This window comes from Canis lupus, chromosome 3 (assembly GCF_011100685.1).
Source record: "Canis lupus familiaris isolate Mischka breed German Shepherd chromosome 3, alternate assembly UU_Cfam_GSD_1.0, whole genome shotgun sequence".
Taxonomy (NCBI): domain Eukaryota; kingdom Metazoa; phylum Chordata; class Mammalia; order Carnivora; family Canidae; genus Canis; species Canis lupus.
Genome location: NC_049224.1, coordinates 36,139,738 through 36,158,456, shown reverse-complemented (window position 1 = coordinate 36,158,456; position 18,719 = coordinate 36,139,738). Strand labels below are relative to the sequence as shown.

At 35.8% G+C, this 18,719-nt stretch overlaps 2 protein-coding genes across 5 annotated transcripts in view; both read left to right on the top strand.

Annotated features, from left to right (window-relative positions):
• The window catches only part of SNURF (SNRPN upstream reading frame), a 19,964-nt gene extending 6,454 nt beyond the window's left edge, over nt 1-13,510 (top strand). Inside the window, exons 2-4 of one of the 2 annotated variants that reach the window (XM_038532594.1) lie at nt 3,226-3,321; nt 7,578-7,703; nt 13,371-13,510. In XM_038532594.1, the coding sequence (XP_038388522.1) occupies nt 3,226-3,321; nt 7,578-7,683 (202 nt within the window). In that variant the 3' untranslated portion in view covers nt 7,684-7,703; nt 13,371-13,510. Of the gene's footprint in view, nt 1-3,225; nt 3,322-7,577; nt 7,731-13,370 lie in introns of both variants that reach the window. The other variant, XM_038532595.1, reaches the window with a different exon arrangement.
• On the top strand, nt 7,578-18,719 carry SNRPN (small nuclear ribonucleoprotein polypeptide N). Of its 3 annotated transcripts, XM_038532591.1 has the most exons (8): nt 7,639-7,703; nt 13,449-13,515; nt 14,736-14,887; nt 16,706-16,817; nt 17,238-17,390; nt 17,825-17,963; nt 18,318-18,443; nt 18,546-18,719. In XM_038532591.1, exons 2-8 carry the CDS (start codon nt 13,513-13,515, stop codon nt 18,581-18,583), a joined length of 723 nt encoding a protein of 240 aa, XP_038388519.1. In that variant the 5' UTR covers nt 7,639-7,703; nt 13,449-13,512; the 3' UTR covers nt 18,584-18,719. The 3 variants fall into 3 exon arrangements, with proteins under 3 accessions (XP_038388521.1, XP_038388519.1, XP_038388520.1); XM_038532593.1 differs by lacking the exon at nt 13,449-13,515 and having other exon boundaries at nt 7,578-7,703; XM_038532592.1 differs by lacking the exon at nt 7,639-7,703 and having other exon boundaries at nt 13,377-13,515; nt 14,717-14,887.

The following is an 18,719-nucleotide window of genomic DNA, read 5'->3' as shown; positions in this document are numbered from 1 at the left end:
TTATCTGATACGTCATTTGAAAATATCTTCTCCCATTCATTTTTTTTAATGAAAGTAATTTTGGAGCAAAAAAACTAACTGCACATATAACATTTCCCTGGTATTTGTATTCATTTTTTTAGTATTTTCTTTTTAAGATTTTATTTATTTATTTGTGAGAGACGCACAGAGAGAGAGAGATGCAGAGGGAGAAGCAGGCTCCATGCAGGGAGCCTGACATGGGACTCCACCCGGTCTCCAGGATCACACTCTGGGCTGAAAGTGGTGGTAATCCACTGAGCAACCCGGGCTGCCCTTCATTTTTGAAGTAAGTTCTTTACCCAGTGTGGGGCTTGAGCTCACACAACTCTGAAGTCAAGAGTCACATGCTCTACTAACTGAGCCAATCAGGCACCCCATCTTTTATTTTCCTTTATTACTTACTTATTTAAGATTTTACTTTTAGGTAATATCTACACCCAATGAGGGGCTAGAATCCTCAATCTACAGATGAAGAGTTAAATGCTTTACTGAGTCAGCCAGGCCTCCCCACTTTTTTTTTTTAAATATTTTATTTATTTACTCATGAGAGACACACACAGTGAGAGAGAGAGAGAGAGAGAGAGAGAGAGACAGAGACAGAGACACAGACAGAGGGAGAAGCAGGCTCCACATAAGAAGCCCGATGTGGGACTTGATCCCTGATCCCGGAACTCCAGGATCACGCCCTGGGCCAAAGGCATGCACCAAACTGCTGAGCCATCCAGGGATCCCGGCTTCCCCACTTTTTTCCCTTTAAATGCTTATTTTCTGAAAGCTGGTTTTTAGGTTGAGAATGCAGGAGGTTTATAATGTATAAATGTACATATATTTATTTATTTTTTTAAATTATTTTTTAATAATAAATTTATTTTTTATTGGTGTTCAATTTGACAACATACAGAATAACACCCAGTGCTCATTCTGTCAAGTGCCCCCCCTTAGAACAAAGTTCTAGATTATCAAAACAAAGCTGTTCCTTGATTATCTTACATGTAACTTTAAAATGGATTTAGAAAATTTAATACTTTTATGTGCTGGTTCCTTTCTCCAATGAACTCAGACGTTTTCATACTGAGCAACTGCTATGAAAGGGATAAAGGAACTGAAATTTTTAGTTTTTTAAAGGTTTTTTTGGTAATGAGTTATTTTTAATGAACTATTAATCATAATTGACAGTCTTACAATGTAGTGGTCCATGATAGTTCTTTATTATATAATTTTAATGTTTTAATGACTATATCTGTGAAACTGTTTCATCTATAAATACTTCATTCCTCTTCAGGACTGAATGACAGACATTCCATTGTACTGAATATACGATACCACACCATATTTTATCTTTTTTTTAGTGGTTCTATTTTGGGTTGTTTCCACTCTTTGGCACTTTGATTAATGCTGCTAGGAACCTTCACACTCAAGTTTATGTTTTTATTTTACTCCCTCTAGGATTGGAATTACAATGTCAAATGCAAACTACGTGGTTCACATTATTAGGAAGTGCCAGAGGCTCCACCATTTCACATTCCCACTACCAGTTTCTCCACCTCCTCCTCCACTCCTGAGGTGTGAAGTAGTGTGTTTGTAGTTTTGATTTGCATTTCCCTAGGGGCTATAGTGATATTAAGTATCTTTTCTTGTGCTGATACAAATTTGTAAGTCTTTGGAAATCAATCTGTTCAATTTTTCACCTATTTTTAAATGGAGTTTTTTCATTTTATTACTGAGTTCTAAGAGTTTTTTAAATATTCTGCATACTGGGCTTTAATCAGCTGTGTGAATTGTAGATATTTTCTCCCATTTGGCCAGTTGTATTTTCACTTTCTTAATAGTATATTTTGAAGCAAATGCTTTTTATTTTTTTTAATTTTTATTTTTTACTTTTGATGAAATCCAATTTATGGATTCCTTTCTCTGGTACTTTAGGTATCTAAGAAACCATTGCCTGATCAAAGGTCAAGGAGATGAGCAAATTCTATACTTTTATTATTTAAAAATCTCATGTACATTTTTAAATGATTTCTATTGCTTGATTGGAAAACTGTAGTTTTTGAAGCAGTAAAACAACTTGGGCTTATTTAAAAGCTATTTATTTGATTGGTTACCTTGCACAGTATAGCATGAATTTTAAAATAGCAAGGGTTCAAAGAATTAGTTTTGGGGATGCTTCATTTGAATTCTGTTGAAATATATGCATGACTTTCATAAAATGATTTTTCTTCTTTCCTTTCTGATAAGCATTGTTAAATTGCAGTTTTAAGAGTGGTTCTTGTAGTTTCTAACATGGATGACCCAGGTGGGAGACTTCATATTCAGATCCCTTGAGCAGCCATTTTGTGAGTTCTGCAGTCATGATATGGTGGTAGCTGTGTTGGTTTTATGTATTTATTTTTTGCTTAAGCAACCTTTTATTTTTTGTTTTGCAGACCCTAGGAAAATAACATTTCAACAAGAGGTTGCTTAAGTAGAAATCGTATATGAGCACTGCTTAAGTAGTAATCGTATAATTTAAACTTTATGCTTTATTCCATTATACTAAAACATCTGTCCTAATAAAATATTTTCCAACATTACTATTTTTTCATGGTATGTAGGTATGGGTAGTAGGTCAGTGTATAGAAATATGTTTCTGCAAATGTATAGTTTTATATCTGTATATGTAAAAGTAAGTGGAAATGAATATTTTCTTTTTGCCTAATTCTCTGATATCTCCATCACTCCCAGTTTTCTGATGTCAGGAGCTTTTTCTTTTTTTAAGACTTATTTATTTGAGAGAAAGAAACAAGGTGCTTGCAGGTAGGGAATGGGGCAGAGGGAGAGACTCTGAAGCAAACTAGCCGCTGTGCCCCATATGGGGCTTGATGTCACCACCCTGAGATCATGACCTTGCCATTCTGAGATCACCAACTAAGCCAAAACCAAGAGTCAGATGCTCACTTGAGCCACCCAGGCACCCCTGATGTTAATGGACTTCTAATGGGAGAAAGAGGCTTTCGGATAGATCGTGACTATTGGAGGATTTTCTCATTTAAATTTTGCCTCATTTCCTTTCCACCATTTTTATTGAGATATAGTTTACATACATTACTACCTTGTTTTAATTAGATTACAAGTACTTTAAATACTCCATTATATAAAAATAGTTCTAAGTACAGCCTTTAAATAAGTGGTTATTTTAAGGTTGATGATGGATGTCCCCTACTTCAGGGACCGCTTACACCTGAGACGGACTACGGAACAGCACGTCCCAGAGGTGGAAGTCCAAGTCAAACGTAGAAGGACAGCCTCACTGAGCAACCAAGAGTGAGTATAGTGTGGCTTGAGAACCAATTTAGTTTAGAATTCTTGTTCATATTGGGATGGAATATCCTGCAATGAAGGGTACTGAAATTAATTTAATGAAAGAAATCTATGCTTATAATATAGAATATAGAACAAAACAGTGGAGTCAACCTTAACCATGTAGTACTAACTTTTGTAAAAATTTTAGTAAAAGGCATTTTTTTCCCAAATATGTAGGTGGATTTTATCTTCATAAAATTCTTCATCCTTAACCTTTAATATTTGTTATTTCTGTTTTATTCATATTGTTACTAAATCACTTCTATGTTTGCCAAATTTTTTATGAATTGATGGAATGCTAATTTATATATTCATACTTAATGTTGCACTATCCAGATTTTTCTTTCGGTTAAAAAATAACATTTATCCAATTAAAAACTTGAAATGAATGTATTTGTTCCTTTCCTTACATAGGATATTTATGCATAGATACACTTTTATTTTTAAAAATTTTTTTAAAGACTTATTTATTTATTTTAGAAAGAGTGCAAGAGTGAGCAGGGGAGGGGCAGAGGGAGAGAGTTGCCACCAGACTCCCCACCAAGCAGCCTGATGGGGGAGACCATCCTACAACTCCAAGGTCATGCGCCGAGCTGAAATCAAGAGTCAGACACTTAACCAACTGAGCTCCCTAGGCACCCCTACATACTTTTAAATTTAGCTTTCCAGAAGGATTACTTTAATGCAAAATATACCAACATTTTAATGACCTGACACATACTGGTATTCATTGGATCTTGTATTTTGTTATTATCATGTATCTTGACAGAATCAATGGGTAACATTTTTCTTCCCTTGCCAAAGCTGTTTTATTTATTTTCCAAAACTACAAGTATTAAAAATACATGAATATTATATATTCATGTACATGTATATTGCATGTATGTTATAAAACATAACTTTGAGATAAAAAGTATCTACGTCAAATTACCAGCAGTCCATTTCCTCCATTGTCCTTCCCTGCCTAGAGATCATCTACAGGTATGTAGATGTCTGTACTTTAAGACCTTTCCTATTCATTCATTTGTATACACACATGGAAGGAAGAAGGGACAGAGGCATACTTTTGATCTGCTTACATCTATGAGATTTATTGTTCTGCAGCAATATGTCTTGGAGATCTATGTCATTGCATGTAAATACCTTATTATATAAATTGTAGAGCATAGGTAGCATAATAATTTCATTTATCATTAGCTTAAAGTTGGTTAACAGGTTTGCATTAGCTATTAACAAAGATACAGAAGTCAATTTGAAAGTTAATATTTGTTATTAATATTACTTACATTTTATTTTACTTAAATATAAGGCTTTCTTTACAAAGCTATTATAAGATGGGGGTAGAATTTTGTTTTCTATTTTTGTTACTCATTTTATTTGTGGGAAAGTTGCAAGACATTTATTTGCACATTAAATTACTGATGAGGCTAATGATATCTCCATTTTCTCTGTTTATTTTATTCTTTTGAGCTCATAATTCTTTTATTACATTTTTATTTTGGGAATTACTTTTTTTCCCTTTTTTTTGGTATATTTTTTATTGCAGTTCGATTTGCCAACATATAGTACAACACCCAGTGCTCATTCCATCAAGTGCCCTCCTCAGGGCCTATCACCCAGTCACCCCATCCCCTGCTCACCTCCACTTCCACTACCCCTTGTTCATTTCCTAGATTTAGGAGTCTCTTCTGTTCTGTCACCCTCTCTGATTTTTCCCACTCATTTTCTCCCCTTTCCCCTTTAATCCCTTTCACTATTTTTTATATTCCCCGTATGAGTGAAAAGAGATGATGTTTGTCCTTTGATTGACTTACTTCACACAGCATAATACTCTCCAGTTCCATCCACAGCAAAGCAAATGGTGGGTATTTGTCATTTCTAATGGCTGAGTAATATTCCATTGTATACATAAACCACATCTTCTTTATCCATTCATCTGTTGATGGACACCGAGGCTCCTCCCATAGTTTGGCTATAACTGCTATAAACATTGGGGTGCAGATGTCTCGGTCTTTCACTGCATCTGTATCTTTGGGGTTAAATCCCCAGTAGTGCAATTGCTAGGTGGTAGGGTAGCTCTATTTTTAACTCTTTGAGGAACCTCCACACAGTTTTCCAAAGTGGCTGCACCAGTCCACATTCCCACCAATAGTGCAAGAGGGTTCCCCTTTCTCTACATCCTCTCCAACATTTGTTGTTTCTTGTCTTGTTAATTTTCACTCACTGGTATAAAAAAAGATTTTATTTTTTTGAGAGAGAGAGAGAACGTGCATGCAAAAAGCAGGTGGAGGGGCCAGAGAGGAGAGAAGCTGACTTGACTCTCCCTACCCCTAACCACCACTGATGAGGGAGCCTGATGGACTCAGTCCCAGGATCCTGAGATCATGACCTGAGCTAAAGGCAGACCTTAACTGACTGAGCCACCTGGGTGCCCCCTTTCCTGTTTTTTGATGTATTATAAATTTGAGAGAATTTGGAGGTTGGGGTTGGAGAGTCTATTTTATGCAACCTTTTAGATGTCGTTCTAAATTATATTCTGCATTTTATGAAATGAATGTTAGGTGTACTGTATTCGATGTTCCCAGTTTTAGTTTGCAGTTGGGTTTCAGGTTAAACACAAGAGGAACACTCCAGTAGCTTTTTAAAAACTAAAAATTTTTTTTATCTGAAACACTTTTTAGAACTGATTAAGTCAGACTTTCAGTTACCGTTTGGTAATAAAGGATTGGACTAAGAATGCCTATATAAAAGTGGGCTATTTTTGAAAGCATGAGCAGTGTAATTCAGACTCTTAATGGAGTTAGTGCAGGTTTGACACATTAAGGGTACAGTCCCTCCATAAGATTACCTTCATCAGATACCAACCAGCTGCAAATCCCAGATTTTCTAGGCCCCCTGCACTTCTCAACAGCTGGATATAGATTCAAGATTTCCACTATTTCCTCAGGTTCCGTAATTTGCTAGAATGATTCACAGCACTCAAGAAAAACACGGTGCTTACTATTAAGTTTACTATAGGGGATACAAATCAGGATAAGCCAAATGAAGAGATTCATAGGACAAGATCTGTAACTTCATGTCCTTCGGATAATACTCTCAGCACATTAGTGTTTATATATCACCAACTGGGAAACTGACTAGACCTTTGGGTGCCTTCTAAAGTTTTACTAGAGTTTCATTACTAAAAATGATTGAATCATTGATCATGTGACCAGGAACTCTATCTCCCTTGATGCCATCCCTTCCCAAGAGGTCAAGTCCAAGGCCCCACACTCTAATCACATGGTTGGTCTTTTTGGCTTTGCCAGCCCCTATCCTGAATCTTCTTGTTAGCTTTAGCTCCAGTATGATCCAAGGGGCTCACCAAGAATAATGAAGATACTTCTATCACTTGGTAAATTCAAGGATTTAGAGGTTATTTCCCAGGAGTCCTGGACAAAGTCTAACCTAATTCTTTATTATATAACAATACTAAAAATGTCATTTAAAAACTGTATTAAAATAATGCAATAAACCTTTTTTCAGGCTCATTTCCAAATCTAACTGCTGTGTAGATCTATATTTCTATACATATACACATGCATATATATACACATATACATTTAACAAGGGCAGAATTGGTGGTGATTTTTTTTTTCATGCTTGTCTTTGTTAGCTAGTAACACATCATTCTCAGAATTAGATTCACAGCCAGATTACTGATCCAAAGAGATATGTTGAGGACTTTTCATCTGGAATTCCCTTCTAATAGGTAGTCAGTTTATATAGTTTGAGATCCGAAAAACTTGGGCTCTGGTAGTTCCTTGTTTTAGGTGGTAACTCATCAGCGTATCAGTATGGATAACAATAGCCTTAATGTCTTGCTGGAATTGACTTAGCAAATACCTCCTTGCTAGGGGCTAAAAAATTATTTCCATATAGGGTTAGAAAATGAGTAATGGATATGGTTCTAATGGTTTTTCCACAGGGCTTTTTAAAACAAAACTTTTTAAGTTTCTTGGGTGCTATCCCCCCAATAGTACCTCTGTTCCTTGCACATTCCTGTGTAGATTGGAGACTCCTGTTATAGTCTCTTCATAAGGTAATAGCAAGCTGTGATCTTAATTCAGGCTCTCTTTAAATGTAAGGGTCTCCACATTTTCTTTTCTATTATTATCCATATAGGCAATACTCTTTTAACTTATATTTGTTTTTTACGTATTGTATTCTTGTCATAGGTGTCAGCTGTACCCAAGGCGATCTCAGCAGCAGCAAGTCCCTGTGGTGGATTTCCAGGCAGAACTGAGACAGGCATTCTTGGCTGAGACACCAAGAGGTGGTTAAAGCAGTATTGGAACATCCAGGTAGCTAATATCCAAGTGAAAAACCAGGTTAGAACTGATACAGTCATGGTTAGGAATAAATAAATGGTGTGTTTGGAGGTCAATTATTTGGGATACGTTAAAATAAATCTTTTAAAAATATTTCACATTTTCTTAAAACTTTCACACCCGCAGAAAGTTTAAAAAAGTAAAAGCAAGCAATAGAACCTTGATCTTCTTAAGCTGGCACTTTCTCAGTCATTTGTAGTGTATGCTTTTTAGGTAGTTTTATTATTACCTAATTTCCATTGATTTTTCTAATTAACATTGTATAAAAATACTGCATTATATAAATGACTGCTTTAATATTGAATGTTTTGTAGTTAACTTTTGTGAGAAACTTCATTTTTTTCTGGTAGTTTCAATAAAACTTCAGTGAACTGCTGAGAATAACAGATTAGGATCATTTCCTCAGGTATGCAGATATGAAAATAAACTGAATTAGAAATATAAGCTTAGGTACATTTTCTAAATTGTTTTACAAAATATTAGTCTGTGTTGCCTTGAGAAAATGGAATGCTAGTCACAATACGCTTTTACCTGTATTGGTTGTTTTAATTATATATCATTTATGCCTACTGAATGATAAATACACATCACATTCATAATCAAATAAGCTAAATATTTTCCCATGCATGTTTACTAATTTACCTTTTTTGTTCTGTCTTTTTTTTCATTTTTCATTTTCAACAATGTATTTGGATCAGCTGACACTGTATCAATGTGTTTGATTCAGCTGACAGTGTAATAAAAATATTATGCAGGATTTTTTCAATGTGATGTAGATTTATTTACAGTGTGTCTTTTTATGTTTTATGTGAATTTTTAAAAATTTTAAGATTTGAATGACTGTAATCCAAAGGGTTTAATATACTTTTTAGAAACTAGGAGAGGAAGGGGGCTTATAGATGAGTTTCCTTCTAGATTTTCTTTATTTCTGCTTTGGTGTCTTAAACCTCAACTCACAATAATTAGGATTGTTTATAGCCACTATTTTGAGTTTTAATGATTTTTTTTAAATTTTATTTATTTATGATAGTCACACAGAGAGAGAGAGAGAGAGAGGCAGAGACACAGGCAGAGGGAGAAGCAGGCTCCATGCACCGGGAGCCTGACGTGGGATTCGATCCCGGGTCTCCAGGATCGCGCCCCGGGCCAAAGGCAGGCGCCAAACCGCTGCGCCACCCAGGGATCCCTATTTTGAGTTTTAAAGGATGAAAAACAGATTCTCTGAGAAAAATTCTCCTGCTGAATCCTTTACTCAGGATTCTCCAGTAATTACCTGGAGTTGATTACGGGGCATTGGAATTGATTTCAAGCAGTGGAATCTTATCTTTGTCCCCAGCTGTTCCCCCAGAGAAAGGCCATTTTTAAATATATTAGAATAGTTGACTATTTTTTTTTAACCAGGAATTTTTTTGGCTCTTCTGTGCAGTTCATATCCTCTTGTAAGTTCTAAGTATAATTTTATTTATTTACTTACTTACACGATACTCAAACTTAATGACCCTGAGATCAAGAGTCACATGCATTACCAACTGAACCAGCCAAGGATCCCTATATATTATGATCTGTAAGTAGAATCCTCTGATTTTCTGATATCATGATTTATTCTAGTTTCAAGTGCTAGTTAACAGCACTAGTTTCTAGGATTATTTTAGAACAGGTTAGTAAAGTAACTCACTCACTGTTTTTGTAAAGGAAATTGTATTGGCACACAGCCATGTAACTTTATTTTGTCTATGGTCTGTAGCTGTATTTGTAACTACAGGAGCAGACTGGAGTGGTTGTGACAGATTGAATGGCAGGCAAAGCCTGAGATACTATCTTCTCCCTTTTAAAGCAAGTTCTCTCTTTCTTAGAGAACCACATTTAAAGATGAAAACACCAGGTTGGGACAGTTGGGGAATGGTGAAAACTATAGAAGATAAAGATGAGAAACGGTTATAGGCAGGAAGGTATATGAAAGTAAACATTAGGGATCCCTGGGTGGCGCAGCGGTTTGGCGCCTGCCTTTGGCCCGGGGCGTGATCCTGGAGACCCGGGATCGAATCCCACATCGGACTCCCGGTGCATGGAGCCTGCTTCTCCCTCTGCCTGTGTCTCTGCCTCTCTGTCTCTCTCTGTGTGACTATCATGAATAAATAAATAAAATCTTTAAAAAAAAAAAAAAAAAAAAAGAAAGTAAACATTAGAGAGTAGGGAACCAGATGAATTTCTAGAAAAAGGTCCAGTCTAAGAATTGGGTTAAAGAATCAGGTCTTTTTTTTTAAAGATTTTATTTATTCATGAGTGACACAGAGAGAGAGAGAGGCAGAGAAACAGGCAGAGGGAGAAGCAGGCTCCATGCAGGGAGCCCGACGTGGGACCCGATCCCGGGACTCCAGGACCAAGCCCTGGGCCGAAGGCAGGCACCAAACCACTGAACCATCCCAGGGATTCCCTAAAGAATCAGGTCTAAAGAATATATGTAGATGGAGAGTTTTAAAAGACATTTTAACAATTGACAGAAGAAAAAAAAATATATAGGTTTCTTTTTTACTATAGAAATCTAAAGCATCCAAGCGCTATCCAAGAAAAATGGGGAAGTAACCCAAAGATTTTAAAATCCATGTTTCAATCACAGTGCAAGATTGAATTTTCTTTCATTTTGCCCATTTGCTTTTTTTAGTTGGAATCGTGCCTTTAAATGATTTTATTTTGTATTTATTCCACTTAAATGTATATCATTAATGCTTCCTCATTTAATTATCACTTGCAATGAATAAATGATAGTTTATTCATGATTTGCTTTTCCCTTGTACTTGTTTTTTTTCTAGTTTGCTATGCTTTTATAAATATTAGTTATATATTTTAAAGACATATTTGGTATCTTAAATTTATTAGGATAAAGATCCAATTGTGGAATGTAGGGTATACATATTAGTATGACTCTTAAGTGTTCTTTTATTTTGCTTTCTGACAGCATCATAAGCACTGTCAATTGCCATCCAGAATAATTACTTATTAGCACAGTTTCTCAGTACCATCTTTGCTGTCCTTTTTTTTCCTTTGATAAATAAATAGTTCCAAAAATGGAAAATTGGTGTGTGTGTGTGTGTGTGTGTGTGTGTGGTTTTAATTGGCATTGTTTTGTGGATGAATATTTTCTGTTTATTTGTGTTTTCTTTTACATTTTCTGTTAAGGATGTGATATTTACCAGATTTAAATGAGCACTAATAGATTCCCATTATTACATGATTTCTCATTTGTTCTATTATGTATCTTGGCCAAGTTTGACCACTTTATCTTTTCACTTAGGTTTTTATAAAGATTAAACATTTTAAAGTGCAGACTTTCTAGAAGTTAGAACTTTTGTGAGGAATCTTAGGAAGTTTGAGTTCGGGACTTGGAGCCGTTTGTTTGCTTAAATGCTTTTTAATGTGAGGAGATTTATCATAACCATATAATCAGTGCAGTGTTATGTTCCTGCTCTTGTGCTCTTCTTCTTGAAGCATTTTGTCTTTTGCTATGGAGGTAAATTTGATCAATCTGCAAAGTGATAGTCTTTTCCCTTACAAGGGTTCATGATTATGGTGTATTAGGGATAAGAGATAAACTGTTTCTAAATTTTAGGTGCTATTCATTAAGGGAAATCTTTCTTAGCCATCCCAGTTAACCCCTACTCTGATTTGCACATAAAATGTATGTCTTAGTTTATCAAATATTTTACATTAACTACATAACTACACCTAATTTTTTGTAAATTTACTGACTTTTGAAACCATTGCCAGGTAATTTGGGGACTCTATATTACCAAAGTACGATCCCTCGTGCCCCTTTACATATATTCCCTGTTTCCACCACCAACTTCAGATTACCATTTAATTTGTGTTTCTATGTGTTTCTTTTTATTTCCGTAGAGAATCCACTTTGTTACAATAGATTGTTGAAGATTTTATATTTTAATAGATATAATATAAAAATGAAAATTGCTAATCTAAAAAATATACAAATATACAAGGATTTAGACTCTGCTTTATAGATTATCCTGTCAGGACTCAGAACATCTATATTATAGGCCTTAAACTAGTCATGTGAGCTTGGGTTAGAAACTACATTTTTATGGGGAGGGTATGAATAGATCTTTGGAGATCATCACATGTCAGTTTTATGTAAAACATAAATCTGTGTACAAATTTTGGGTGCTACAAAAGGAGGTCTCCTTGATGTCATTGTATGTTTGAAGACATAAATTGGGTAGATGGGAGAAACAGCAAGTGAATAGATATTATAGACAGTTAAGATAAATGTTAGAGAAGTATGGACAGTGTTGAGGATGTATATAGGTAAATTGTCATTCAGAAAGAAATGTACAAAACGTACATGGCAGTTTGCATTTGGAGAACAAAATTTAAGAGGTATTCTGAGTAATGGTGAGGAATTTATTTTTTAGACATTCTGATACTCCCAGTTCTCCTACAAATGCATTTAACTGCCATCAGATTTTTGTAATTATAAGGAAACCTCTACATCTTACACCCTTAAGTGAATCATTTCTTTCATGCTATTATGTTCTTTTCTGATCTAGTATTCTATAGTTCCACATGGAAAACTATCCTCAAAACATCCGTTACCTTCTTGTATTTTTTTTTACCTTTTTTTTTTTTACCTTCTTGTTTTGATGTTACACTTCACAACCACAGCTTAAATGATTTTATTTTACATCTTGAAATAGATAACTCATAATTTATTTAACGAGTGTATTTCACTGGTTGAAAGGTGTTTCTATTGAAAATAGAAGAAAGATTTTACTGGAAATACCTGTATTGTTAAAAGTAAAATTACATCAGATTTTGCTTATGATATGGGGCTACTTTTATGCATAGAGCCAAATTCTCTTTAAAGTCGTATTTGTGTGTTTACTTTTCAAATAAGTATAATTGGTAGTTTGAGACCCTTTTCCAGTTTTGACAGTTTGTTTGCCATCGAGCATTTTCATTCGTATAATGGGAAGAACAACACTTTTGTAATATTGCATATTCTTTAGATGACTAAGAAAGTTCCCCATATATCCACATAAGGTATTCAGTTGTTTTGTGTTCTAGTTTAATGTACAAAGTCAAAAGCAGGTACATGATGGTGTATAACGTAGCATTATTTTGAAGAGATTTCAGCTGGGGCAAGGGAGGGAGTCAGGGGGTCATTGAAATTGAAAATATTTAGGTGCTTTAGCTAAGAAGCAAAAGTTTTAACCTAACTCCTAACTGAGGGGAGTAATTCAGATGTGTAAAACGTGTGTAAAATGTTGACATTGAGATGACATGGGACCAGAGAAAAAAGAGCTACACCTAAAATAAGAATGGAAAGAAAAAAGATTACATTTTTGGAATGGGAAATGAAAGTGATTTTGAGGCCTGTAAAATTTCTGTATAAAACAAAAATTATTTATAAACTTTGTCAATTTTAGGTGCACAAATATGGAGATTAAGGTGAGAATAATGAAATTTTGTATACACTGAGTGGGTATAAGAAAATGGGAAGTGGAAAAAAAAGAAAATGGGAAGTGTTTTTGAACATGTCTGTTATAATGATTTTCATGAAAAGTTGTCTACCTGTTTTTAAACATGGTAGATTGCAGTGCAGCTAGATCATGCTTTCCTCTACAGGCTCCATCTACTGTTTGAAGCTTCTGCCCCAAGCTTGCATTGTTTGTAGGAGAACCTGCATCATACCTTTATCTGTAGCCTTCCCTTAGGTCTTAAGGATCCTGAAACCTAACTGGACATTGGATTTGGTGGAACAGCAACCATGGTAAGATGTATATTAAGACAAGAGTGAAAAACTGCTAGAAGGGCTTAATATAATGATTTGCCATAGTGTGTAGGGCATCTTTGGGTTTTTAATGTTAGAAATAAGGAATCAATCTTATTTGATGTTTTATATCTTGTCCTGTTGTAGTGATAAAATGGTTGAAAAAACGTCTTAACAGGAATCTTACATGTGAGAAAATACAGAACAGAGTTTTGGTTATGATTTACAATAGTAAGGGACCATCCTGTGGATGGAGGATTCTTATGTTAAAATAGACATGGAGTCTATTTAGAAAATGGAGAGGGGGTTTGTGCTTCACAGCTTGAGAAGTAAGTACACACACAATAATAAGCAGTCTGTAGAGAGATAGAACATCCTAATCAGTTTTGTGGTTCTGTTAAACTTCAGATAACTTACAGCATGTATTATCAACAAGAGGGATATACCAAGGCAAAAAAACCTAATTTAGCAAAAAAACCTAATTTTGAGAGGTGCAAGGAATATTAGATTTTAAAATAGCTTGCAGTCTTTCTAAGGACTATAGTAAATGAATAGAGGTATGGTATGGTATTATCAGCATATTAAAATTTCAGCGGAGTTAGTGACATAGGATAAAAGTATTTTTAAAAGGTGACGTAGTAGGATAAATGAAACAAATATTTGAGAAACACTGATCCACATTCTGAATGGGAAGGGATGTGGGGTGTGATGTAACTACGATAAAGGTCTTGGGGAACTAAATAGTACTTTGTAATTGCATTGGGTTGATGGGGATTGGAAAGTTTTTGATGGATGTAGGAATTTTCCACTGCTTGTCTGGGGGCCTGGGGGAAAGAAATAGTCCATAGGATCAAGTGTTCTGAAAGAGGGTGGTATTTGGGGTTAAAATTGGGAAAGGCAAGGAATTAGAATGATAAAATACTAACGGGAAACTAGATTTGTGAATCTGTTGGGGAAGAAATATAGTTAGGATGATGGGAAACTGCATAGGGTGACATTTTGAGAAGTAGAGGGTTCTGCAAAGGAATATAGATGTCCTGGTCCTAAATTTGGTCCAGTATCTTGAGACTGAAAGGGATTTTTAGAGAAAACATGGGAGGGAGGATATGATAAGGAAACTCAAATTTGGCTTGATTAAAGAGTAGGGAAGACATGATGTGGAGAGTTCTAACACAATTGCAGGCAAGTTAATGACTGACAGCTTTTCTTATTCCTTTCAGACTGTTGGAAAGAGCAGCAAGATGCTGCAGCACATTGACTATAGAATGAGATGTATCTTGCAAGATGGCCGAATCTTCATTGGCACCTTTAAGGCTTTTGACAAGCATATGAACTTGATCCTCTGCGATTGTGATGAATTCAGGAAGATCAAGTAAGACCACTCTAGGTTTGGTTAGTGGGAGACTGAGGAAGAGGGTCATAGAACTGAGAGATTATAGGCGGTAATTGTGAAGGGAAGGAAGGAAACTATGGAAGGACTAGCTTATTGCCTAATCCTCCTTGAACCATCTCTGAATTGGATCAGAACCTCTGTCTTAGAGTCACTGTGTTTATTACTACTTTTCTAATTTTGCAAACATAATCATGAACTTAATTTAGAATAGAACTGCACGGTATGAGCAGAGTACCAGAATATGTTTATTTAAAAAGTTAAGAAATGTTGTCAATAGGTTAGGTTCTAAAAATAAAGAAGAAAAACCAGATTGGGTTCTGTAGCATTCCTTCAGGCTGAAGGAATCTTTAGAAGAATAATTTGCTCTTAATGGTTGAGGAGTTTGGGATATGATTAGTATACTCTAGGCTAGGAGTATACTAACATTTGTTCTGCTAGCTTCTTTGCATGCTCCCTTGTTTTGTCTAAATAATCATGTACAGTGCTGATTTGATGTCCGTTCTTAACCCACTTCACTTATTTTGTGATTTGCCCATTTCATTTGTTCAGGAATAACCTCTGTATTTGTGCCTTACACCATTAGTCTACCCTCTTTATACCTGTGACCAGGGAGTTTCCTTTCACAGGCTACTCAATGACTATTTGCAACAAGATCACAGAAATTGGTGGATATTAGTGTGGCATCCTACTTCCTTCCATTCCACTCTGTTGACTTTTCCAGAGCATTTGAGTTGGTGATTGTAGTATCTCTGGACCTCTGAGATCTTGGATTGATTTACTTTATTTCCACAGTCAATGATGTTCTGTCCAGAAGTTTAATTTGCCTACTTCACCTAGGTTTGTTAAATGTGAAGAAAAAGGTGATGCTCAGCATCAGTTGTCTGCTGTACTCTTAAGACTTCACTTCACTTGTCAGGCAAATTTGAAGAGAATTCAAAATCTATTCCTCCTCTTTCCTTTTCATGTATTCTAAGTGTCCTCCCAATATATCAAGTAGGATTATTTCAGAAATTCTAGGATGGTGAATATTTGTGTTTTGTTTTACATAATCCAAAATTTTCCTGAAAATAGAATAAACCCAATGATGTTGAAAATTGTGAAGATACTTGATGAGAGTTTTAGGCATATGGATTTCTTTGTTTCACTATTCTCACTAAGTTATGGTGATAATTTCACATGCATAATGCTTTAAACTGTGCATTATTCTCTGGTAGTATTTAGAGAGGATTGTTAAATGGCATTATCAATTGATTTTATCTGTCTTATGTAGTATAAAGCTCATGAACGTATGATTTTTGCTGCTGACAGTTGTTACTGTATGCAAGGTTTCTCTTTTTTAAATTTGTTTTTAATTCCATGTGGTTATATAGTAAGTGGTAAAGCCAAGAATACAGATGCATCTCTATTACTCAAAACCTTTTTTTCTTTATCATTTGGTATGACCTCATTGCCTGTTCTTGTTACTGTTTTAGTTGCCTGTCATCCAGATTTACTTAAGAATGATGTACAAAACTTACTTCCATTGGCTACATTTACATCTGTGTTTCATGAAGAAATTACTCTTGCTCTGTAGTCTAACATTGAGGGAACATTCTGGAATAAATTGTAGGAAAAGGACTTCACCATTTACCCTGATGTCAGTGAGTCTAGAGTTACTGTATTTGTTTTTGTTTTGTAATAACTTAGTAATAGCAAGGATATCTTGGCATCAGATTATTGTTTTGATAGTTAATGAACTGTAAATCTTCTATTGAGTGATCTAAACTTACCTTACCAAAGTTTACTTTTGATTTGTAGGCCAAAGAATGCGAAGCAGCCAGAGCGTGAAGAAAAGCGTGTTTTGGGTCTCGTGTTACTACGTGGAGAGAACTTGGTTTCCATGACTGTGGAAGGACCACCCCCCAAAGATGTAAGGAACATGTAGGACAGGACAGAATGAATGTGGAAGGCTATACCACACTTTAAATGTTTGCTAAATCAGGGTACAATGAAGCATAATAATTATACATTTGTCAAGTAAAATGTGCCCAGCACTTAATGTTAGTATTTTTCTATACTTGTTGATTAAGGACTTTCTGATGAATTACTTTGTGTGCTAGGTACTACCTAGACATGGGTGGAATGGCTGATTCATATATATGTACTCAAAATTTGACATGTACATTGAACCTGTAGAATGCCTTTATGGCATACCTGTCTGTTACTTTGATCTTCATAACTATTACAAGGCAAGTGGTATGGAAAAATAGTTGGAAGGAGTAATCTTTTAGGAATAAGATTATTAACATTAGTAAATCATTTGATTTCAAACTAATTTTTCTTGTTTCAGACTGGCATTGCTCGAGTACCACTTGCTGGAGCTGCAGGAGGTCCTGGGGTTGGGAGGGCAGCTGGCAGAGGAGTTCCAGCTGGTGTTCCAATTCCCCAGGCTCCTGCTGGATTAGCAGGCCCTGTCCGAGGGGTTGGGGGACCATCCCAACAGGTGAGGAACTAGGAGAGAAGGTTTTATATTATTGAGAGAAATTGCCTAGAGGCTGAATAGATTTAAAAGCCTGAGTGTACATCCTATTCTATGTAAGCAGCATATGCTATCAAGGGTGCTGAAGGACAAATACACATTAGGAGGGGAAAAGTTTAAAGTCACCTTGATAAGAAACTTATCACTATTGGTGAGTAAAGAGAAATATGGATGGGTAAACCAGAATTGAGAAAATGAAAGGACTTAATAGATTAAAATAGGGCATGTTGGGTGTTAGGAGGTTATATTAGTATGCCAAGATTTTTAAAAAGAAAATAATGGGAGAAGTACAAAATTGCTATAATTATTTCATATTTAATAGGCCCAGTATCCACCACTTATTTTGTGTTTGAATAATGTGAGAATGTCCCTTTTCGTATCTAACCCTGCCTTCTCAGGTAATGACTCCACAGGGAAGAGGAACTGTAGCAGCGGCTGCAGTTGCTGCTACTGCCAGCATTGCTGGGGCCCCAACTCAATACCCACCAGGACGGGGGACCCCACCCACTCCTGTAGGGCGAGCAACACCACCTCCAGGTAAGAAATTGAAAAAAGAAGTAAGAATTTGGTTCTTAAGGATATATGTGGGTGGGGGGTGATTCTGTGAAAAGACTGTATTATCTTCAGGAAGTGATGGCTAAAAATACTCTAAGAAGATACTGAACTAAGGAGCAACCTAAGTACCACCAGTTGCTTAAAGTATGTTTCCCATTTTTAAACAGTAGTTTTTTAGTGAAATGCTGTGGATTGTTGAGTTGGGGATGGCTTACATGGTAATGATCCAGGAGAAATTGTTCAACCCTCTACTTAGTATCTGTACCCATTTCTTTAAATATTATCTTGTATTTTATTCTGTCAGCTGAGCTTATTTCCACCCTTTTTCTTCTCTAGGCATTATGGCTCCTCCACCTGGTATGAGACCACCTATGGGCCCACCAATTGGGCTTCCGCCTGCTCGAGGGACGCCTATAGGCATGCCCCCTCCAGGAATGAGACCCCCTCCACCAGGAATTAGAGGTGAATGGATACACTTTTATGCAGTGGTGCAGGCTGGGGGCCCTGAATATTTATGTGCTGTTTTTCTAATGGTCCCATGGAATTTTGCTTTTTTTCCCCCAGGTCCACCTCCCCCAGGAATGCGTCCACCAAGACCCTAGGATACTGTTGATCCTTCTTAAGTCCATTTTTTCCCTGCTATGTGTCTTGTGAAACTGTGTGATTGTTTGTGAGCTTTTGTTCCCTCCTTGATGAATTAATATTAGCTAATAAATGCACAAAGCAATTAAACTGCAA

What these genes read in the sequence shown, in the direction of transcription:
- SNRPN (XM_038532591.1), top strand. An exon ending in TTGGGGGACCATCCCAACAG is followed by an intron (nt 17,391 to 17,824) that starts GTGAGGAACTAG and finishes CTGCCTTCTCAG; the next exon opens with GTAATGACTCCACAGGGAAG. An exon ending in CCCTCCACCAGGAATTAGAG is followed by an intron (nt 18,444 to 18,545) that starts GTGAATGGATAC and finishes TTTTTCCCCCAG; the next exon opens with GTCCACCTCCCCCAGGAATG.